This window comes from Leopardus geoffroyi, chromosome C1 (assembly GCF_018350155.1).
Source record: "Leopardus geoffroyi isolate Oge1 chromosome C1, O.geoffroyi_Oge1_pat1.0, whole genome shotgun sequence".
NCBI classification, from domain to species: domain Eukaryota; kingdom Metazoa; phylum Chordata; class Mammalia; order Carnivora; family Felidae; genus Leopardus; species Leopardus geoffroyi.
In genome coordinates, this window is record NC_059328.1 from 37,180,368 (window position 1) to 37,204,977 (window position 24,610).

At 41.4% G+C, this 24,610-nt stretch overlaps 2 protein-coding genes across 4 annotated transcripts in view; one reads left to right on the forward strand and one right to left on the reverse strand.

Annotated features, from left to right (window-relative positions):
* Positions 1-6,241, reverse strand: part of EFCAB14 (EF-hand calcium binding domain 14) — a 39,504-nt gene extending 33,263 nt beyond the window's left edge. The window contains exons 1-2 of one of the 3 annotated variants that reach the window (XM_045477254.1): positions 5,030-6,241; positions 3,459-3,607 (exon numbers count right to left, since the gene is read on the reverse strand). In XM_045477254.1, coding sequence (XP_045333210.1) covers positions 3,459-3,607; positions 5,030-5,211 — 331 coding nt within the window. In that variant the 5' untranslated portion in view covers positions 5,212-6,241. The remainder of the gene's footprint in view (positions 1-3,458; positions 3,608-5,029) is intronic. The other 2 variants (XM_045477252.1, XM_045477253.1) reach the window with 2 other exon arrangements.
* A 7-nt stretch (positions 6,242-6,248) lies between these two features.
* The window catches only part of LOC123597830 (cytochrome P450 4B1), a 61,393-nt gene continuing 43,031 nt past the window's right edge, over positions 6,249-24,610 (forward strand). The window contains exon 1 of the mRNA XM_045477244.1: positions 6,249-6,545. Within this exon, the coding sequence (XP_045333200.1) occupies positions 6,522-6,545 (24 nt within the window). The 5' untranslated portion in view covers positions 6,249-6,521. The remainder of the gene's footprint in view (positions 6,546-24,610) is intronic.

Consider the following 24,610-nt stretch of genomic DNA (forward strand, 5'->3'; position numbering starts at 1 on the left):
ATTAATACTCAAAGGACTTTACATAGCTCTTTTTCTGATCTCTAAGATAATGAAATAGAGATTTCTGCATACACTCTGGTCAGAATACATACAATATCGACAGCAATATTTTATATTTAACACTTTAGTTTGCAATAAACTTTTGTGTAATCATTCAAACTCGTTATGGAGTCTCTACCATGTACCCAGTCCTGCACGCAGCACTAGTGCATACAGAAGACCCTGAAGCTTTCAGCCTACGGGGGAGCAAGGTGTTGTCACAGAGTTACTATGCAATGTGACAGATGTTACGACAGAGAGATGCCCAAAGTGCTCTGGTAGCATAAATAGGTCTTTGTGTTCTATGGATGAGAAAATCATGGCTCAGAAAGAATAAGTGACTTATCTAAGTTTTACAGCTAGCAATGAGCAACCCAGGATTCATCAGTCAAATCTGCTCTTAGGGCCAGTACTCTCTCTAGAATACTCCAGCTGTCAGACACTTACCTCCTAAAACCTTCATCACCACAAGAACACTTTTAAGTTCTGTACTAAATAACCAAACTGCTACTCTGCCTGTGTGACTGAAGAGATGGCCTAATTTATTAATATTTTCCTTCTTTTCCAAATTCTTTTTCTCTACTCTAGTGTTTCATTGTTGAATGACAGGGAGGGATGGTTGAGAACGGAACCTTCCTTAGAATAACTGTGGAGGTCTTCTGAAGTACCTGGGTCTGGAAAGAATACTGAGCTGAGTTTCAAGGCCAGTTAGTACCTTTAGCTTCAGCATCAAGTTACTCTTGGACCACAAGGAAAAATACCAAGTCTATCGGATTTGCTTTCTATTTCAGATATTTCAGCAACCCTGCCTCCTTTCCTGACAAATGTCTTTGAAAAGTTATTGAAATAAAGAACAAGGGCTCTTGGGGCGCCTGGGTGGCGCAGTCGGTTGGGCGTCCGACTTCAGCCAGGTCGCGATCTCGCGGTCCGTGAGTTCGAGCCCCGCGTCAGGCTCTGGGCTGATGGCTCAGAGCCTGGAGCCTGTTTCCGATTCTGTGTCTCCCTGTCTCTCTGCCCCTCCCCCGTTCATGCTCTGTCTCTCTCTGTCCCAAAAATAAATAAACGTTGAAAAAAAAAAAATTAAAAAAAAAAAAAAAAAAAAGAACAAGGGCTCTGAATTTCCCAAAAAGCTAGAAAAGCCAGACCAGCAGGTGGTCTCAATTAAATCAGTGGTTTCCAGGGTCCTCTTGAAAAACAAGAAATAAATTTCTTGAAATATATTTAAAGTAGAAATGTAATTCAAAGAAGACTATTTAAGCTTAACATGACTGACCTCATTTACTCAAGATAATGGATTAAAAAAAAAAACACCTCTGAGGCCAGGGGTCCACGATGGTTCAGCCTACTGACTATGCCCCGTGATCTACCCCCTAGAAGTCCTGCTTTAGACATTACAGGGCTGACATTTCTTTTTTTTTATTTTTAATTTTTTTAAATGTTATTTATTATTGAGAAAGAGAGACAGAGCATGAGCATGGGAGGGGCAGAGAGAGGGAGACACAGAATCCGAAGGAGGCTCCCGGCTCTGGGCTGTCAGCACAGAGCCCAACACAGGGCTTGAACCCACGAATCATGAGATCATGACCTAAGCCAAAGTCGGACACTTAACCAACTGAGCCACCCAGGCACCCCTACAGGGCTGGCATTTCTATTGCAGAAAACCAAAGACAACAAAGCAGCTGGACTGACAATTCCAAATCTGCTTCACTCAGCTGGCTGACAAATGTAGTCAGGGTCCCAGGGGACTGTTGCTTAATGGTAGAAAGCAGGTCTCATAGTTCAGGGTACAATTCCTGGCATCTCCTGAATGTAGTATTTCCAGGGATTGATATTAACAAGTGTTCAACAAATATTTGTTGACTGATTGATTGCCAGGTCAATTATGTGTATACACTTCAAATATACATTTCTAAAAAAAGAAATTCCCTGAAAAGCTCAGCTAAGGTATAAATTACATGGGTGTCCTGTAAACACAAGCACACAGCAGTCAGAGAAAGGAACCCCTGGAGGGTAGAAGTGAGCAATGTTTTGAAATGTATAAATAAATAATTGCTATATGTGATCAAAACAAACTATAGCACAAACCTAGGTGGCCCAATTAATTATATAGAGATGAGGGCACAGGCAGGTCTCTTTAGTGGTTATATATAGTTAAACATTGTTTCTGAGAACCTCATTTCCAAGTTATGATTACTGGCTTACAAAGACAACACTGGCCTTAAAAACACTTTGTAATACTGGTATGGAAAGCCATTAAGGAAGGAAATTAATTAGAATACAAATCTCATTTTTTCTTATACTGTACTCTGATTCCACCAGTTGATTAAACATATAGGTCAAGATGATTCTGGCAGAGAACTGTGGTTTACCCAGTTCCATTCCCTGAATCAGAAGAAAAGCAAAATTAGTATTTCAACATTTTTTTCAAGCAACATCACTAAGAACTTTACTATCACAGTAACTAAGGATTAGCTGCCTCTAGGTCAGGTTCGGAACTTGAATAACTGCAGGCAGCAAACAGAGGGTGGGGTGAAGGAAAGCCTGGAGGTTGTGATCTCCGAAGGACGGAGATGGGAAGAAGGGACACAGCTCTAATTCCAGTTCTGGAGCCAGATTTTGTTAAAACCTTGAGAAAGCCTAGTGGTCAGTTACCCCATGTGCTAATACTGCTAGGGTTAAGGCATTTGGCATTAACTTGAAACTGGTTCTTTAGCTTAGAAAATTAACTCCTGAATCCTAGAACTAAAGATCTCAGTGTTGCTGAAGGAAGATACTTAGGTTAAATCTGGTGGAAGCTACTATGCAAATACACCTTTCAAATAAAGTACCTCGGACATGGCAAAATATAACTTTATAATTTAAAATATATAAAACTCTTGAACTTAAAAAAAAAAAGCTTCTTAAACGGTTGTCTCATTCACGAGACAAATATTTATTTGTGACTTGGTACACAGTAGGCACTCAATAAATGCTATTATTATTGCCCATTCCCGTTTCCATATGGTGTTTCTTAAGGAGGAAACTGACAGACATTCCCACGTTCTTTCTCAAATGGCCCTGTGAGGAGGAAGGAAATAGCCCAGTGTGGCTACTGCCACTTCATCTTTGGGGAAATATAAGTGGCAACAGGCTGAGGTTCACCAAGGTTCTAGACTCCTGGACTTTAGCACTTCCTTTCTGCACCTTAAGTGTTGACTGCAATGCCATGATTTCAGATGCTATTTTTCATGATGGTACATAAGCATAACTTTTTGTTTGTGGGTTTCAAAAATACAAACAGCTATTCTCACATTCAAGCTGACAGCTAAGAAAAAGTATAAGAAGGCTGGAAGGAATATATAATTGGGCAAACTCTTAATTCCACTCTGTGGACCTAGACCTGGAAATAAGATAATACTCTGAAAAAGGCGACCACTTACTTGTTCTAAATTTTTCCTTGAGGGCATCCAGATCCTCCTTCAGGGCAACTTGCATCCACACCAACCCAACGCAGGCCACAACACAGGCGGCAAGGATGACAAAAGCACAGAGGGGATAACAGATCTTGCAGCATCGTAAGTAGTCTCCCCTGATCATAAGAACAGATTCAACCAGGAGTACAAAAATGATTATGAGTACAGCTGTATTAGAAATACCATACATGTGTTGCCATATAGTTGTTTACCAGGGAACATTGAGTAACACACGTAAATCTGAACAGTGGGTTGAAGGTGACTAATTAAGACCTTATGAAGAGTTCATCTTTCGGATACAAAGGTTTCAAACTTCACATGACACAGAAAGAGATCCTGTGGGCACGGCAGCCCACAGCCATCATCATGGATTCAGGTCTTTGGAGATACACTCGTGTTAGGAAAGTGTAAAGACCAGATCTCTGCAATTCCATTACAGCACTACAATTTCCCTATTTCTGGCTCTCCAACATATATTCCCTCCAGGGGACCCTATTTCCTATTATTGAAACTTCATAGACTTTTGAGCAAGTTTTAGTGCAAACAGAAGAAATAGGAGCCCGTGGGTTTAAGTGGACACCTGGAGCACTCTAGCTTATCGGCTCAGAAGGCAGGAAACATGGAAAAGGGTTAGATTTCACACCAAACTTCAACCAGCACTCAAGGTCTAAAGTAACTCATCAGGGCAACTATTCCAGTAGAACTATTCATCATCTTTTCATATCCCAAATCCGAGACTGCTTAATTTGACAAAGCTCGTTAGAAACCAAACTCTTCCTTTAACAAAATAAAAGGACAAAGACACTCTAAACAAACAAAAAAACCTCAAAGGATTTATCTCTTTTAGCACTCCAACCTTCTGCCTAGCTCTAGCTTCCACATCCTCAGCAGAATATTCTTTGAGTGTGCTCTCTTGGGAGGGTCCCAGGGCACCTTCGAGGTTCCCTTTAGCCTTTTTCCATCCTGGGCCCAATTCCCAATGTTCTCAAAGCTCATTTGGATTTGCCTAGTGGCTGCACCATCTCAAAGTGGTTTGGAAAAAAGTTGCCTCATCTTTTTGTCTCCCACTCTCCACATACTCTCAAGTGTCACACTTTGTATGTTCCTCACCATATCCTCCCACCATCAAGATTCAGACTCATCAAGGGTGTGAAAAATAATCTTCAGCCTTAAAGTTCCTGTCTTTACTACACTTTTTAAAAAAGGTCTACTCCCCAAAGCTTCTTTGCTCCCATGTACCTATTCTTAGCTTTTCTGCCACTCCCAACTTGCTCTCTCTGGGCTCTTGGCACATTCCCCAAGTCCATACTTCCACCCTGGATTCTGAATTCTTTATACACTTACAGACAGATCTCTAACTTCTTCATTCAGAACCTGAGCTCATCTTCTCCCTAACATCTTTTCTTCCTGTTTGCTGTCCAAGGTCTACACCCTTTTTGCTTTGTAAGAACACCCTTCTCCTTCCTTTCAATTTTCCCCTTTGGTAATATAAGGAAATGCCTTTTCCCCACCCCACCCCTCACCACTGCATCACTCACTTGACGAAACGAGAGCGATTTCCAACTAAACCGAATTCTTCTTCCTCCTCAGAGCTGGATTCAGAGTCTGAGTCAGGAGGCTCAGTGCGAAGAAGGCGGTGGCCTGAGCCTTTCTTGGGCTTCTTTCTCCGACTGTCCCCAGCCAAACCAATCAATGCATTGAGCTCTTTGCGCTTCTTCATCTTCTTGTGTGGGGTGAGTGGAGCACCCACTCCTGAGCTGCCAGGTTCGTACCCGACGCCCAATTCTCTCGCTGCCTTGGAGCTGCCTTCCAGGGTGGGGAATCTGGGCCAGAGCCCTGGGTCACTCCCACCCAGGGGTGGGACTGACCAGATCCGCTGGGGGCTAGAGATTGGAGCCCAGAGGAAAGTGGAACTCAGATGGGTGGGGGAAGTCACATAGAGATGGCCAGGGAGCTGGTGATCAAAATGGGTAAGGCTCTGGGCATGGAGTTTCAATTAGATAAGAGGGTGGATAGGGGAGCAACCTCTATCTCCCGATAAGTAGATATTTCTAAGTGTGCTCCAGGAACTGGGGAAGGGCACACAGATGGGTGTTTTGGCCTTCCAGGGCAGGACTTCCAACTGAGAGCGAAAAGAAACTTGTTCTTGAATGAGAGGAGAGGGGGAGGTGCAGAGCTAGACAGTGGGAATGCGCTAGTCGCTCTCTAGCTGGAGAGGTGGCAGCAATAGGGGGCTCGCAGCCCCGACACAGCCTAGGCGCCAAGAAAATGCCCGGGTCGGGGTGATCACGGTCCTTCGGCCTCCGCCCTGAGTTTGAAAGGAGCCCGAGACTGAGGAAGGCCTAGAACCCGGCTCGGAGGGCTAAGCCTGCCAAGCGCCAGTCCTTCACCTGGGAGACCCCAACCCTCCTGTCTGGGCCAGCGGCGTGGCGCGGTGCAGAAGGGCGACGGCGGCTCAGCCCACCTGAAGCGCTCCCGCCCAGAGTTTGAGGTGTTGGCAAGGGCGACTCTCGGCAACTCACATGCGCCGCTTCCACTCCAGCCGCGACTCCGGCCCCCGCTCCGGTTGCAGCCGCAGCTGCTCCAAACGTGCTGGCGGTGGCGGTGGCGGCGGCGGCGGCGGCCGCGGGCTCCAAACCCGGGCCATCGCTCCAGCCCCAGCTCACTTCCCCTTTGGCACAGCAGCCGGCGCCGCCTGCCAGTAAGCCGCGCTTCCATTGGCCGTCAGCCGGGTGACGTCACATGAGGACGCGAGCCGTGGTGGGAAGCGGGGCGTTAAAGGGGCCCTGGCTTCGGCGAGGGCTGGGTCCAGTCGGCAGTTTGGGGAGGCCCCGCCCCCAGGAGGGCCACCTGGGACCAGCCGGTTCACTTGTCCGGGGCGGAGTTTTCTTTCGCCAGGTGCTGGGGTGAAGGCCGTCAAAATACCCAGCTGCTCGACCTGCTTGTAAAATGCATCAGCCACCTGACCCCGGGTTGTGATCTGGGCTAACACAGTCTAGAGACTCCGCCCCCCTGACTCGGTTGCTGTTTATGAAAAGTTTAGGCGTGTTACAGGTTAGTGACCCGGTTGAACACATTCTTTCATTGTATAAATATTTTCTGAGAGCTTACTACTTGTCAGGAGCAGCTCTAGCGCTGGGGACACAGCGATGAGCTAAATAACCACCTGCTTTTCTGCGTAGGGTTGCCAGATTTAACAAAAACAGCACATCAGGAAAACTTGAATTTCAGATAAACAACGAATTTTTTTCAGTGTATAAGTATATCCCATGCAATGTCTGAGACGTCTTCATACTGGAAAGTCAATCTTTTTTTAACTCTGAAATTCAAATTTAACTGGATGTCCTGTATTTTATCTGCCAACTCTATTTCTGCAGCTTATATTCTAGTGGGAGGAGAGTAACAACGGGCAAGTATATTAAATGTCAGGAGGTGACAAATGTTATGAGGAAAACTGAAATGTGATAAGGGGATAGGGAGTGGCTCATGATAAGGGAGGGGGCATTTGGTTAGATACTGGGAGGAAGACAGGTGGGGAGTTGTGCGATGGCCTTGAGGAAGGAGTGACCCGGAAGATCTGGTGTGGCTGAACCTGAAGAACAAAGAGGAGATTGGTAGGAAATGAGGGCAGGCAGCGTCAGGGGCTAGATCTTGTAGGGCTTTATGGACCATGATGAAGACTTTGGGAAATGATTGGTGCTTAAAACTGTGTCAAAATTTCAGAAATAACAGAAGTTAAATCAATGGATCATAGAAGTAGTAATTAGTAAAACTGTATTGTACATACACCACTTAAAGACAGTTTGCAAACTGGGAGCAATCAAACCAAAACTTGGAATTAGGCTCAAGGGTATATCATTATAAAAAAGCTTGTATAGGGGCATCTGGCTCAGTGGGCTAAGCATCCAACTTCGGCTCAGGTCAGGATCTCAGAGTTTGTGAGTTCGACCCCTACATTGGGCTCACTGTTCTCAGGGCAGAGTTCGCTTTGGATCCTGTCTCCCTCTCTCTCTGCCCCTCCCCAGCTCCCTCTCTCACTCTCTCAAAAATAATAAACATTAAAAAAAAAAAAAAGAAGCTTGTATAGTAACAAAGCAGTGACTTCACAGTGATTGGTTATAAATATTAGAATTTTCTTAAATGATAGGGAATTGGCCAGTGGTTACCTCACATTAACCTTGGAAGCATTTTAAGTTTTGCTTATGATTTCCAGGGGTACAAGCAACCCAGGTCAAGTTAGCCTTGCAAACTTAAAGCTAAATTAAGCTTTATTTGTATGATTAAACTGGCTTTGTCTGCTCAGGGAGTTTTCAAGGCTGGTCTCCATTTGTTTTTGATTTTAATAATTCCCCTTCCCCCCATTTTGGTCATGGTCTCAGCATGCTGAGGGTATGACCAACCAATATAGCATTATTCTTGGTTACTACCATTGATGTAGTCAGGCTGAAGAATCACACATTCTATGTTCCCAGTAGTTGAGTCATCAGGCAGGAGGGCCATTAGTTACCATCTTCATCATTTATGTGGCTATTGCTGATTTCATTCAGTTGTCTGATCCTGATGGCTACCATTTGGCATATGAGTGGCTGCTGAGGCATTTAAAACCCTCCTGAGTATGCAACATGCTGGAGAGGTTAATGTGATGACTGTAAGGAAAACAATAACCAAGGACTGAGAAATTTTCCAGAGCAGAGATTCTCAGGGGCCAAGATTTAACCAACTAAATAACTCAAATGGGTTATAATCAGATTCATGTTTTACCTAAGTCAATCTATATTTTTTTGAATAATGTGCAATTGGGTTTCAATTTTTTATGAGTTATTTATTTACATAGGCATCACATCACGTATTAGCATGATTAGTTAGAACAGGCTGAACTTGAGGAGGTTGTAGGTCAGAAGCCAGTGTTGGCTAAATTGGCTTCTATTTGATGTGAGCAATCAGGTAGTTTAATGAGAGGGATTTCTATGGAAACAAAATAAAAATAAAGGTTGATAGTTCAAGCAAATTACAAATACTGCTTCTGAGTTTGAGGTTATTATTTTGTATACTCATCCCCGTTTCTGCCAAAGATAACCACAGTAAGACTAGTTTGTTTATAAATTAAGTAGTTTCAATAAATGGGGCCTGATTATTTGCATAAGTACAGCAAGGATAGTGACTGACCATATGGCTCTTTAAAATCTGCTTTGCTAGAACTTCTCTCAGATTGCACTTTCCAAAGCTTCTTGAGGCTAGGAAGCCAAGCCAATGACTTGTCCAATTGTGTCCTGTTACAAGGAGAACAGATTCTTATCGAACTTATGCAAATATATATATTATCGTAAAAACAAGAATATTTAATAGGAGTTTCTGAATACAGGAGGGATCAGGTAGGGAGAAAAAGATAAATGTTTTAACCTTGGTCACAAAGACATTTTACCAAATTGCTATAAGTTACAGATAGCATGAAAGAGAGGAGAAAAAGGGGTTCTTTAAATCTGGAGAACAAAGCATTAAAGAACTAGCAATGTTTTTTTTTCCCACCCAGTCTTTTTTTTTTTTTTACTAGCAATGTTTTAAATGGAATAAAAATTACAATCATCTCATCAGTTCCTTCAGTGTTAGGCAATTAATCCCTAACTTTTGCTTCATCTTGAGTTAGCAGCTTTATGAATCAATCAGCTTTCCATTGGAGCTTTAGAAATTCTTACTTTATGTGATGGTCTGATCTTAACGATACCAGAAACCTGAATTTTAGAATACTTGTCAAGGTTTTTTCCATTTATCTCTTTGAAGATGAAGCACTTTTGCAGGAATACTTTTGCAAAAGCATCAAAGTGAAACAATAACAGTCTATAAGTTACAAAAGAGTTTAAAAGATCTGGTAAGAGTTCACATACACAAACAAAGACAATGATGAAATTGACAACTAAACTTGGTTCTTTTTGTGACATACATTTAAAAATCATGGCTGATAACGTTATACCAGAACGCATCAGATTTTTAGGAATTTCATACAATCTCTGGAACACATATTAACATACATAAGTATAAGCTAAAGAAAGTTCAGCATCGCTTCTTATTTGACCATGCTTCCCATGTAATTTAACATCTCAAATGACCAAAGAAATTAACATTTCTCTTACTACTTTATTCAGAATTTCATCTGGGGAAGTTTGTTACAAATGTCAAAAGACAAATTATTATTTGATAAAATACAATCATAGATCACTGTGATACAATATTTAGTTACCCATTAAACCAAAGTGATAAAAGATTTAAAAAACACCTGGGTGGCTCAGTCAGTTGAGTGCCTGACCTCGGCTCAGGTCATGATCTCACAGTTGACGAGTTCGAGTCCAGTGTGGGGCTGTGTGCTGACAGCTCAGAGCCTGGAGCCTGCTTTGGGTTCTGTGTTTTTCTCTCTCTCTGCCCTCCACCGCTCATGCTCTCTGTCTCAAAAATAAAATAAACATTAAAAAAATTTAAAAAGCAAATACCGGAAGTTACATCCTTGTAAAACAACAACAAAAACCTAGCTTTTTTAATAGAGAAGACTGGGTTCTTTCCTAAATGATCAAAGACTTTATAAAGACAAAACACAGAATCTTTGTTTTCTAGACAGATTACATTAAAGGTAAAGAAAAATCTTTGTTTATAATTTTTATTAAGAGCAGAACAGGGGCCCCTGGGTGGCTTAGTTGGTAAAGCATCCGACTTCAGTTCAGGTCATGATTTCACAGTTTGTGAGTTCGAGCCCTGCGTCGGACTCTTTGCAGACAGCTTAGAGCCTGGAGCCTGCTTCAGATCCTGTGTCTCCACATCTCTTTGCCACGCCCCCCCTCCGCCCCCACCACTTGCACTCTGTCTCTTTCTCAAAAATAAACATTAAAAAAATTTTTTTAAAAAAGAGCAGACCAATAATCTAAGAAACTTTTGTCCTTTTAATGGAGAGAAAACTAAATTCTAATTCTGCTTCAGTGTACTTTTGATATTAAAACTCTCCATTTTTTTTAACATAAATAAATCCATTTCAATCTTAATCAGCTTGACCACACCTAAAATTCCCTTCTCAAGATTCCTTGTCCACAACTTACACAATTTTCTCTATCCATTTAGGTTTTGTCTTATTTTTTTCCTTTCTTAATTAGGAATAATCATTTTACTCTAGGACAAAATTACTTTCTTTTTTCTCTTAACAAAACAAAACAACCAAAACCCAAAGCAAAAAAAAAAAAAAAAAAAAAAAACAAACCCCACATCCTTCATGCCTTTCCTTATCCAAAAACACATTCTACTTTTCTTACCTTTCTGCTTTCCATAGACAGTTGTTTTTTCAACCTTATTATTTCTAGTAGTTTTAATTACATATATTTATCAAAATTCTTAACCCTTAGAATCCTTAATTCCTAGTTTAAACTAAGAAGTAAGCAATTATTGGACTAGAAAATTGATAAACACATTTCATAATTTCTAGAAGCATATTCTTCCTCATGGTAACTTTTGTTTTTAATGTTCATTTATTTTGAGAGAGAGAGAGAGAGAGAGAGAGAGAGAGAGACAGAGTGCAAGCTGGGGAGTGGCAGAGAGTGAGGGAGACACAAAATCTGAAGGAGGCCCCAGGCTCTGAGCTGTCAACACAGAGTCTGATGCGGGGCTTGAACTCACAAACTGTGAGATCATGACCTGAGCCTGAGATGGATGCTTAACTAACTGAGCCACCCAGGCGCCCCCTCATGGTACTTTCTAAATGTGGCATGAAACATGGTTAATAAACCCAAATATATTTTGTCTTTCTGTAAAAAATTAGAAAAAAGCCAAAAGTAGATAAACTTACACTTAGCATTGAATACTTATCTTATTTGGAGATGATTTATATATTCAATGAATATCCATTATTTAGTTTACCTTAGTATAAGCTTTATATTTGTTTAAATTACTTGCTTTTAACGATTATGCTTAGATTAGACATTAAACAACTAATCACCTTAAGTTATTTTTCTTGTTGGCAAATTTTGAAGACAGGCCTGCTTTTATTAAACCAATAAACGTAAACTGGCTTTCATTTATCAAAGATTATCTCAAATCACATGAACTTGAAAAACGTTTGGATTACTTTCCATATTTCTGAGAGCATACTTGATTTGTATAAATGCTTGATTTTCTTTAAGCCAATTAAATAGAGCTCTTTACAAATTAATTTTGGCAGTATCACCTGGAGATAGAAACATATCACATACATACATGGACATACATGAACATACAGGCAGACACAGAGATCTTACAACTTTTAAAAAAATATTTTAACCATGTCTCAGGTACAGAACTCAAAAGAATAGTTGGATCGAAATTGTGTTTCTGGCAGCTGGACTAAGTTAAGGCTATCTGCTCAGATGACCAAAGAGTTTTTACTAAAGATTTTTTATTTGCATGCTGTGAGAATCCTTTTAGAGCTGTTTTCAGAGTCTTTGTCATTTAGAAGCTTCTACATATCAATTAAAAATGCATTTTACTGTCTCTGAGGGGTTTGGAATCATCTCTTTTAAGGGTATCCCCTTAAGGTGGACTTATCTAAGTGAAAGATTTCACAATGATTCCAAAAGTTCAGCCATTTTCCAAAATGGCTCAAGATCGTGGCTCATAGATCAGGGGGAAATCATCTTTGCTTTAGATTTCATAAGACATCCTAACTATGAGGTGCCGTATTTTCCAATATTTGTTCCAAAACACAGGGAATCGTGTATTCCCCTCCTACCCACTTCTGAACACAATAGCGTGACTGACCAAGAAGCTTCAACAAATCAAATGCAAGTATGCACAATAAAGTTGCAGAGCTCAAAACACAGAGAGTGGAGTTTGGATCCAAGATAGACTTACCCTCAAGCTCCAGGGTGGATGAGAAAGTAGTGAGCTCAGTGGGCTCTGTGGGTACCAGCACCTGCTGGCTCACCGGTTTCAAAATTGTTAGAGGTCTTCTTTGGGCTCCACTTCTGATGACATGAAATGTCAAAAGTTCAAAAATAATGGAAGGAAAACCAATGGATCATAGGTGTGTTATACACACACCAAAAAGACAGTTTGCAAACCAGGAGCACTCAAACCAAAATATGGAATGAGGCTCAAGGTTATGTTGTTATAAAGCTGCTTATATAGTAAGAAAGCAGAGACTGTTCACAGGGATTTGTTATAACATTAAACTTTTCTTAAATGATAGGGAGGTGGCCAGTGGCTGCCTCATATCAACCTTGGGAAAAGGCGAATTTTGCTTATGATTTCCAGAGGCAAAAGCAAAAAACAACTCAGGTCAAGTTAGTCTTGCTAACTTAAAGTTAAATTAAGCTTTGTTTATAGAATTAAACTGGTTTTGTATGCTCAGGGAATTCTCAAGGCGGGTCTCCATTTGTTTTTGATTTTTTTTTTTTAATTTTTTTTTTTCAACGTTTATTTATTTTTGGGACAGAGAGAGACAGAGCATGAACGGGGGAGGGGCAGAGAGAGAGGGAGACACAGAATCGGAAACAGGCTCCAGGCTCTGAGCCATCAGCCCAGAGCCCGACGCAGGGCTCGAACTCACGGGCCGCGAGATCGTGACCTGGCTGAAGTCGGACGCTTAACCGACTGCGCCACCCAGGCGCCCCTGTTTTTGATTTTAAAAACTAAGAGGAGGGGCATCTGGGTGGCTCAGTCAGTTAAGCAGCCAACTTTGGCTCAGGTCATGATCTCACGGTTTGAGCCCCGTGTTGGTCTCTGTGCAGACAGCTCAGAGCCTGGAGCCTGCTTCGGATTCTGTATCTCTTTCTCTCTCTGCTTCTGCTCTGTCTCTCTGTCTTTCAAAAATAAATAAACGTTAAAATAAATTAAAAAAAAAAAAACTAAGAAGAGTCATGTTCTGGCTTAGATTTTGAAAATATCACTCTGGCTTTTTGAGGACAGAGCTAACGATATTTGCTGATGGGTTACACGAAAGGTATGAAAACAAAAGAGGAATAATAGATGACTCCACAATCTTAGTGTGGAACAAAGGAAAGTAAGATTGCTGAGATCGGGAAAAGCAGTTTGGGGCAAACTTGAGAAGCCAATTCAACATTCAAATGAACTGCTTGTTATATAGGCCCACCTTGGAGATACTGCAGGCTCAGTTCTAGACCACTACAATAAAGTGAATATCTCAGTAAAGTGAGTCAAATGAATTTTTTGGTTTCCCTGTGCATATAGAAGTTATGGCTAGGGTGCCTGGATGTCTCAGTTGGTTAAGCCGACTGTTGATTTCAGCTCAGATCATGATCTCACAGTTCGTGAGTTTGAGCCCCACATTGAGCTGTGCTCTGATGGCGCAGAACCTGCGTGGGATTCTCTGTCTCCCTCTCTCTGCCCCTTCCCCGCTCGTGTTATCTCTCTCTCTCTCTCTCAAAAAGAAATAAAAAAAAATTAATAAATAAATGAAAGTTATGTTTACACTATACTGTCATCTACTAAGTGCGCAATAGCATTATGTCTAAAAAAACAATCTATACTTTGATTAAAAATACTTTATTGCTAAAAAAATGTTAACCATCATCCGAGCTTTCAGTGATTATACTCACTGCTCATGGATCACCATAACAAATATAATAATGACAAAGTTTGAAATATTATGAGGATCACCTAAGTGTGATGCAGAGACACGAAGTAAACAAATGCTGTGGGGAAAGTGGTGCTAGTAGACTTGCTTGACCCGCGGTTGCCACAAACCTTCATTAAAAAAAAAATGCACTTGGGGCGCCTGGGTGGCGCAGTCGGTTAAGCGTCCGACTTCAGCCAGGTCACGATCTCGCGGTCCGTGAGTTCGAGCCCCGCGTCAGGCTCTGGGCTGATGGCTCAGAGCCTGGAGCCTGTTTCCGATTCTGTGTCTCCCTCTCTCTCTGCCCCTCCCCCGTTCATGCTCTGTCTCTCTCTGTCCCAAAAATAAATAAACGTTGAAAAAAAAAAATTAAAAAAAAAATGCACTTATCTGCGAAGTGCAATAAAACAAAACACAATAAGATGAAGTATGTCTGTATTCATCTGGAGTTCTGGGCAGAGGCTGGGGCCTGAAATATAAATCTGAAAGCTATCAAATGTAGGTGATTTTTAAAGCAAAGTGCTTTGAACTAATTGGAAAAAAGTCACTTGAAGTAATTTTTATACCCCCATATTATTGTGGTAATTATTCATCTTTGTCTGGGATACCCCCTCCAAAGCCTAGGCCTGTCTCTTATTTGTCTGTATGTGTCTAGCCCAGAGCTAGGCATCTAATAATAATGAACCAATAAATATGTAATGTTTACAGAAGTGGGCAGGGTTGAATACAGGTACTAATAGAGTTTTGGAATCAAGAGATATGGGATGAAGTCATGCTTGTAGTACTAGCTCTGTCAACACGGAAGCCATTTAAATTCTCTGAGCTTTCAGTTGGTTGAGCGTTGGGCTCTTGGTTTTGGCTCAGTCACGATCTCACGGTTCATGGCTTCAAGCCCTGCCTTGGGGTCTGTGCTGACAGCACGGAGCCTGCTTGGGATTCTCGGTCTTCCTCTCTCCTCCTCCTGCACACACACTCTTTCTGTCAAAAATAAATAAATAAAAACATTAAAAAAATTCTCTGAGCCTTAGTGTTCTCCTCTGCAAAATGGGGATTAACATTTGTTTCACAGGACAGTTAAGATACTACTCTCCTCTCATTTGTCTAGCCCAGATAAGGTGCTTGTGAAAGGGCTTTTGAAGCCCCAATTATGGTGCAGTTATTCTGTTTTTATTATCTCCTTTTTTTTCTAGAACTGCGCTGCTCAGTATGATAGCCACTAGCTACACATGGCAATTTAAAGTTGACATTTAACTTAATTAAAATTAAATAAAAAGTTTAAGTTAGTTTCTTAGTCTCACTGGCCACTGTGTCCCATAGCCATATGTGGCTAGTGGCTATTGGGCAGCATAGAACATTTCCATCTCTATAGGAAGTTTTATTGGACAACTCTGCACTAGCACCTTCCTGAAGGTCTGGGGACAGGCAAGAAAGGGTCCTGACTTCAGGAGGCATTTCACAAACATGTTCTGGGGTCATGAGAGTCCTCAGGCAAGACAGGTGGCTAGCTTAGGACAGCCCTTCCCATGGCCCTCCTGTGTTGTAGATGCCACATCGTCACCCAGGGAACCAGGGACTGAGAAATCCAGGGGAGTGGTGCCGGGCCGAGGATGCATGACCTAGCTGCAATGACTTCCAGTCAGCCAGACTCTGCCCTCTCTGCAGATGGGGCTCTATCCCAGGACTGGCCAGTGGGCTAGTCATGGGTGAGGAGACTTGAGGAGTGGAGCTGAGAGCTAAGGGGATACTTCTGCTCAGTCTGTCATTTAGCCCCTCTGTCTGTCTGTTTGTCTGTTGATCTGTGGATAACAGCCCTCCTGTGTTGGGTAAACATCTCAAAGGATTCCCAGGACCTTTGAAAGTTGCTGGTCAGGTGTCTTCTCTCAGGAGCTCTTGGTGCCTCTCTGGCCTCCTCCTTCATACCTGGGACTGTTAAGACCAGAGGTGAAGCCAACCTTCTCAGAGCAAGTGTTCCTGCACTGAGAAGCCCATGGTGTGCTCCCACACCAGACTCACCGATGTTGTGACCCATCTTTTCATTTGGGGATGTACATATATCTGTGGAACCCTTATAACCCTTCCAAAACTTGCCTGAAATGTAGTGTGAACTTGACTAAATCACTCTGTGGGTCAGATGCTTCAACTTCCCTGTCTGTAAACTGGTAATAAGAATATTCTTCGCCCAGCTTTCTGGGGAGGGAGTGGCATGAAAGTGCTTTATATGCTGTGAAGTGTCATGTAGGACAAGTGATGCCTACTAAATCCTCCTAGCATCTCTGTGGGGAAGGTGGGCAGAGACGACATTCCCGTGCTCAAAATCTCAACCTGTATAGGTGCAAAACCAAATCTTGAGACCCTCTGCTACCTTGGGAAAATTCCACAGAGCACTATCACTTGGGAAAACTGAGGCACAGAGTGGGGGCAAACTTGCCCAACATCATGGTCAGAAATCAGATCCAGGGCTTCTAATTCTTGGGTTGTTGCTCTTTGAGATCTCAGATGAATCCTTTCCTCTGGGATCCAAGTCCGTGCCTGAACTCTGCCACTTGGTAGCTGTGTGATCTCAGGGGAATTACTGAGCCTCTGTGAACCTCCACTTTTGTGAAATGGTGGTAGTAATAGTACCCAAGACCAACTACATAATTTGGGGGCCCAGTGCAAGTGAAAATGCAGGGCTCCTTGTTCAAAAAGCAGGAAAAAAAGCCTTTTTTCTTGCTTCTGTGATTTTGCACTCAACCTGTTTATTATTCACTATTTAAAGTTGCAGTCCTTTGGGCATGGGGATACTCACAGGGTTATGGGGCCCTGCCTCATGACTTGGCAGGCATCCTCAACCCAATTTTCCCTATGCCTGAATCCAAGCCCCTGCCTGGGACAGAGGCCAGGGAGCAGGCAGCCAAGAACCCATTCTGGGGAGGGTGAGGCAGGGAGACAATGAGAGGCAGAGCTATGTGTCAGCTGAGTTTCCAAGTCCCCAGAGCGTGCTCCATTATTTCATTGGACTTCACTTACAAAACACAAATTCAAAGTTAAAATTATTAAGAATTATAAGATGGTAGCCACAGAGCATTAAACCCCAGTTATGGAGTGCCCTTCTGAGTGGAGGGCTCTGTGTAACTGCACTATTCACACATCCATGAAGCTGGCCCTGATAATACCCAGCTTACAGGGTAGCTGTGAACAAGTAATGTGCCTATCCCATAGGAAATGTCAATAAATGTCTCAATAAATGTCAGCTATTCCATTAATGTCATTATTAATTATTAAATGTGATTTACTACAGATTTTAAATTTTGATTAAAAACTTTTTAATGTTTGTTTATTCTTGAGAGAGAGAGAGAGAGAGAGAGAGAGAGAGGGAGAACGAGCGGGGGAGGGGCCGGGAGAGACAGAGACACAGAATCTGAAACAGGCTCCAGGCTCTGAGCTGTCAGTACAGACCCCAATGTGGGGCTCGAACCCACAAACCGTGAGATCATGACCTGAACCTAAGTTGGATGCTTAACCGACTGAGCCACTCAGGTGCCCCTAAAATTTGATTTTAATGATGACTTGGTAACACATCGTCATTTACCTAATCGAATGTGCTGCTTCCATCTGCTATAAGAAGCCTCTCTGCCATCATCATATTTCTTGGTGGTTTGCTATAATCAAAGTGGGGGGAGGGAAGATAAACGAACATTTAGAAATACTTAGGTATCAGGCATTTTGGTGTTAATCCTCACCACAATAAGCCAATCCTCACTAGGCAAGCACCTTACCATGCTCTAACTGAGAAGGAAATCGATGCTCAGAAAAAGAGGCACCTCACGTCAGAGGCAGATGCTGGGGCCTGAATCTGGATCTGTTTGCCTCTGAAGCCCAACTTGTTCACCCAGGGAGCCCGCAGCCTGAGGCCTTTGTCTGCAGCTCATCTGGGAAGGGACCACCAGTAAGGGTCTGTCCTCTCCTGGGATGGCCTCATCTGCTTCCCCCAACCCTTTTCCCATTCTTTTCCTTGCTTTGCCAGCAGCTGTATCCTGTACCCTGATGAGAGGCCTAAGGACAATGGGAAAGGGAAAGATTGGGTGGTAGGAAAGGGGCCAGGCTCCAAGCTAAACAATTGTTTCTCTCCCAGTGGGTCCCAGGCAGCCGGAAACAGCAACTGGTTCCCAGCATTATTATGGGCAGGGGTGAGAGCTGCCCCCACTGGGATTCTCCTTCTATTCTGGGCCCAGCCTCCTCTCAGTTGCTGCAAGTTTTTGTGCCTCGGCTGTGTCGTAGCCTCAGTTTCCCCATCCGTCAACTGTCTTTAGCCCCCAGCACAGGGCCCCGTACTGGGAGGACCTCAGGGACTATTTGCTGGATTAAATTATGGGGGAAGTAGATGAAACTCTAAAGAGTTTCTAGGCATTGTCCTTCTTTTTGGTTACTTTATCCATCCAGCAACCCTGGTCTGAGGGAGCCCTTGCAGGGGGCTGTGTGAAGCTCTGGAATACACCAATAATATCCATGCTCTGCCCTGCAACAGTTTCCAGGAAGCAAGCAATGGCCCTGGGGGTAAATATCACAGAGGAGGTTTATACTGGAAGTAGCGGGGGGGCGGGGGGGGTGGGTGGGAAGCAAGTCTGGAGTGACTGAGCTTATTTTGGGATGAGAACAATAATCTTGAGAAGAAAGAGCATGCACTGTGGCCTCCAGCCCACTTGCCCTCTTCCTCTGGAGCTTGAGCTGGAGAAGGGGCTGCAAGTGACCACAGGAGCCCTGGACTAGCACATCTGGGTGCAGGTCTCACCCTTTCCACCCACTAGCTGTGTGACCTTAGGCAAGTTCCTTTTCCTCTCTGAGCCTGGTTCCTCATCTATAAATTGGAACTAACAAAGCTTACCTCCTGGCAGTGCTTGTGGTAAGGATTAAATTTAAATGGCGTGTATTAAAAGCTTCAAGGGAATTTGCAAAGTCCATTAAGTAAACAGGGAGGCCAGGAAATAGACCTTTGAGAAATCCCATTTTAACCATGAAACTTAAATAGCACAGGCTGGGAGAGGAGGTGATGGGATCATGAAAGGAAGTCTCTTTTGCAAAGAAGAACTGTGTGTGTGTGTGTGTGTGTGTGTGTGTGTGTGTGTCTGCTTCATCAGTCAAGGCTGGGTGTTTATGGATGAAGGAGTAAATGGTGGGAGAGGCTGAATCAGCAAAGCCGTGTGACAGAACAACTTAAGGGAGGCTTCCTGGGCCCTCCTGAGTCCTTTTCTAAGAGAATAGCACTAGCTCTGTGTGTCTAAGCCTAAGACTGAAAGTCCAGCTCCATCTGAGACCAATTCCTACTTAGAGAAGATGCACTGGGACACAATAAAGACATGCATGGCCTTGTACTGCCCTCTTCTGGTTTTCTAGAAAACTTCACTTTTAAGATGTGGACAATTTCCACTCATATAAATGGTAACTCTCCTGTGACCAGCCCTGTGTTGGGAGGTGGGAACACACAGATAGACAAAATCATATTCCTGTTATTTAAGAACTCCTGGGTGTGTGTGTGTGTGTGTGTGTGTGTGTGTGTGTAAGAAGAGACAGAGACACACACACAGAGTGAAAGAGAGAGAGAAAGAGAGAGAGAAGAAGAGAAACAGACACATAAGCAATAAAGGTGTATCAGCACCATGATACAAGATGCAGAAAGGTTAGGGATGTCATTTAGGAAAGTTTTTGAAACTTCATCTATTCATCCATCTATTATATATTTATTGAGTCCTTAATGTATTGTAAAAACTTACCTTTGTGCCTGAGCTACAACTTATCTTTGTGCTTGTTACAGCTGTAACAAAATACACAAAAAATCTCTGCCTGCCTGGATTTTAATGAAGGGAAATAATTCAAAATAATGCAAAATAATGCAAAAATAGATAGTGTTGAATGCTGAGTACTAAGGAGAAAAATGAAGCAGGAAAGGAGGACAGGGAGTATTGTTGGAGTGATTGCAACTTTTGAAGTAACATTTCAATGAAGTAACATGGAACATGACTGAGTAAATTGTACTGGGCTTTCCCTCCTGCATAAGCAACTAGAAAATTGGACAAGTATATGAAACAACTGTTCAGACATTGGACGATGCTAGCACAGGACTATGATCCATGAAAGAAGGAAAACAAACAAGGTGAGCCTAACGATTACCCTAGCTTTATGCCTGATGGCACTTTCTGGCAGAGCAGCGAGAGAAAACTCAAGAAGAGTTTCTAGGAGTAGAGTACCTGAGAGGAAGGACCTATCCAGAAAAAAGTTCTAGAAATCTGTGAAGGGGTCTCTCTTGAGTCTTTGTCTAAATCCTAAGTTGTGCATGCACAGGGTGAAACTTAATGAGTGTGGGGAAATAATAACTACTGGGTAGGTATAAGCCGAACCAGGTTGGGAGACATTAAAATTCCAGCTGGCTACTGGGGAGAGAATTTGTTGAACACCTGGGCATTCAGTGGAGACCTCAAAAGGGTCATAGTCATAGTAGAGCTAACATAGTCTCAGAGTTAAGGTACTCTAGAGCTACCTTAATAAAAGTTAAAAAGAACAAAACTGACCCTCAAGTAACCTAAATTCCTGCCCAAACAAAACAAACTTCAACATTCTTTAAAGGAAGGAAACAAAATTCAGACCCTCAACAATGGAACATTCACAATGTCTGACATTCAATAAAATGATTAGACATGGAAGGAAGCAGGAAAATATGACCTATAACCAGGAGAAAATTAATCTATAGAAATAGACCCAGAAATAAAACAGATGATGGAGTTAGCAGACATAGACTTTGAAGTAGCTAATATATATGTATATTATATATATATGTATATACAGAGAGAGAGAGAGAGAGAGAGAGAGATTTGAGATTTAAATGAAAATATGAACATATGAAGAAAGAAGTGGAAGTTACCAAATGGAACTTTAAGAGTTTACAAGTACAATATCTGAACTAAAGATGACATTGTGTAACTTAAAAACCAGATTAGATAATGAAGAAGAAAACATCAGTTACCTTGAAGACATAGTAATTAAAAATATCCAACCTGTAGCAGAAAAAGAAAAAAACAAGACTTGAAAAAAAGTGAACAGAGCTTCATTACCTATGGAACACTGCAGTGATATAACATGTGGATAACCAGGATCTCAGAAAGCGTAGAAGCAGAAAAATGTTTGAAGAAATAGTAGCCAAAATGTTTTTGAAACAAGAAGGCTATAAACAACAGACCCAAGAAACTCAACAAACTCTAGAATAAACACATAGAAAACCATACCAAAGCGCATCATAACAAATTTACTAAAAACCTAGTGATAAAGAGAAAATATTTGAGGCAGACATAAAAGAAGATATGTATTATATATAGGGGAATAAAGATAAGAAATATCATAGATTTCTCATTAGGAGCAATGGAAGCCAAAAGACAAAGGAATAATTTCTTTAAAGAGCAGAATGAGATGGGGCTCCTGGGTGGCTCAGTCACTTAAGCCTCTGGCTCAGGTCATGATCTCGTGGTTTGTGAGTTTGAGCCCCGTGTCAGCTCTGTGCTGACAGTTCGAAGCCTGGAGACTGCTTCAGATTCTGTGTCTCCCTCTGTCTGCCTCTCCCCCCGCTTGCCCTCTCTCTCTCTCTCTCTCTCTCTCTCTCTCTCTCTCTTAAAAATAAATAAACATAAAAAAATAAAGAACAGAATGAGAAAAAAAGACGTTAATCTAGAATTATACATCAGTGAAAATACTCTTCAAAAATGAAGGAAAGTAAAGACATTTTCAGACAAACAAAAGCTGAGAGAATTTATACAAGTTCTCACTTTTAAAAAGGCTAAAGGAAATTCTTTAAGTTCAAATAAAATAATACCAGCTGAAAATTTGGACCTATACAAAGGAATGAAGAGCACCAAGAAAGTTAAATACAGAATTTTTTTCTTAGTTAAAAAATTTGAAATTAAGTGTTTAATGAAAAAAAACCCCAACAACATTGTATTGTGGTGTTTATGACATATATAGAAGTAAAATGTATGACAACAAAGGATAGGAGGGAGACAGAAGCATATTATTATGTCTCTTTCAATATGTATTAATTGATATAATATTGTCTGAAGGTAGATTGTGGTAAGTTACGGATAAATATTGTAAAGCATAGGGAAAAGATGCATCACTGATAGGCTACTGGTGGAAATATAATGAAATAGTAAAAATAAGCAAAAACTCTACCTAAAGAAAGGCAGGAAAAGAGAACAAAGGATATCAAAATTCGAGGGTCGTGGTTAATATAACATAGAAGAAAATTTACAATTCAGATTCTTATGTTAGAAAAAAAGAAAAGTTGGGGCACCTGGGTGGCTCAGTTGGTTAAGCATCTGACTTCAGCTCAGGTAGTGATCTCATGGTTCATGGGTTCGAGCTCTATGTCAAGCTTTGTGCTGACAGCTCAGAGCCTGGAGCCTCCTTCAGAATCTGTGACTCTCTCTCTCTCTCTGCCCCTCCCTTGCTTATGCTCTGTCTCTCAAAAAATAGATAAGTGTTTAAAAATTAAAAAAAAAGAAAAGAAAAGAAGAAAAGTTGAAAATTAATTATATAAATATATACCTTAACATACCAGGAAAAAAGAGGAAATTAAATTTAAAATAAATACAAGGAAAGAAATAAGAAAGATAGGAGTGGAAATCATGTAATAGAAAACAAACAATAGAAAAAGTTAAACTAAAGTCTGGTTCCTTGAAAATATCAATAAAATGAGATATATCTGTACTTAGACTGATCAAAAGAAAAGAGAGAAGACACAAACTATCAACATCAGGAATGAAAGAAAAAACATCACTACATGTCCTTTGGATGTGAAAAGGATAATAAGGTAATATTTTGAAAAACATGCCAGTAAATTTGACAATTTAGAAGAAATGGACAAATTTCTTGAAAAGTACAAACTGCAAAGATTACTCAAGAAAAAGAGGGATGTCCTGAAGAGCCCTATATCATAAAGAAATTAAATTTGTAATTAAAATCTCTTCCCTCTCTTCCCAAAAAATAATAAAGGAGAAGAAAATCCAGGCCTAAATTTCTTCACTGGTGAATTTTATTAAACATTAAAGGAAGAAATAATACTAATCCAACACAAACTCATTCCAAATACAACAGAGGAAGGGAGCTTTCTCCAACTTACCTTTGGAGATCAATACTCTCCTGATATTTAAAAAAAGAGAAAGACATTGCAAAGAAAGAAAATTACTCACTTTTTCTTATGAAAATAGATGCAAAAATCTCTAACAAATACTAGCAAATTATAACCAGCTACACATGAAAGGATATATTATGAACAACTAGAAGTTCATCTTAGAAATTGAAGTTGGTTTAGGGGCACCTGGGTGGCTCAGTTGGTTAAGTGTCCGACTTTGGCTCAGGTCATTATCTCGCAGTTTGTGGGTTCAGGCCCCATGTCAGGCTCTGTGCTGACAGCTTGCTCAGAGCCTGGTGCCTGCTCCAGATTCTCTCCCTTTCCCTCTGCCCCTCCCCCGCTCATGCTCTGTCTCTGTCTCTCTCAAAAATAAATAAACATTTAAAAAATTGGTAATTAAAGTTGATTTAACATCTGAAAATTAGTGCAATTCACTCTATTATAGAATAAGGGGAGAAAAACAATATTATCACAATGTCTGCATAAAAGCATTGATAACATCCACCATCTTTTAAAAAAATTATTTATTTAAAGTCAAGGTGGTTAACCTACAGTATAGTATTGGTTTCAGGAGTAGAACCCAGCGATTCATCACTACATATAACACCCAGTGCTCATCCCAACGAGTGCCCTCCTTAATGCCCATCACCCACTTAGCCCATCCCCTGACCCACCTCCCCTCCAGCAACTCTCAGTTTGTTCTCTGTATTTAAGAGTCTCTTATGGTTTGCCTCCCTCTCTGTTTTTATCGTATTTTGCTTCCCTTCCTCTACATTCATCTGTTTTGTTCCTTAAATTACACATATGAGTGAAATCACATGATATTTGTCCTTCTCTGACTTATTTCACTTAGCATAATATGCTCTAGTTCCATCCACATTGTTGCAAATGGCAAGATTTCATTCTTTTTGATTGCCGAGTCATACTCCATTGTATGTATGTGTGTGTATGTGTATATATATATATATATATATATATATATATATATATATATATCACATTTTCTTTATCCATTCATCCATCGATGGACATTTGGGTTCTTTCCATACTTTGGCTATTATTGATAGTGCTGCTATAAACATGGGGGTGCATGTGTCCCTTCTAAACAGCACACCTGTATCCCTTGGATAAATGCCTAGTAGTGCAATTGCTGGGTCGTAGGGTAATTCTATTTTGAGTTTTTTGAGGAACCTCCATGCTGTTTTCCAGAGTGGCTGCATCAGCTTGCATTGCCACCAACAATGCAAAAGAGATCGTCTTTCTCCGCATCCTCGCCAACATCTGTTGTTGCCTGAGTTGTTAATGTTAGCCATTCTAACAGGTGTAAGGTGGTATCTCATGGTGGTTTTGATTTGTATTTCCCTGATGATGAGTGATGTTGAG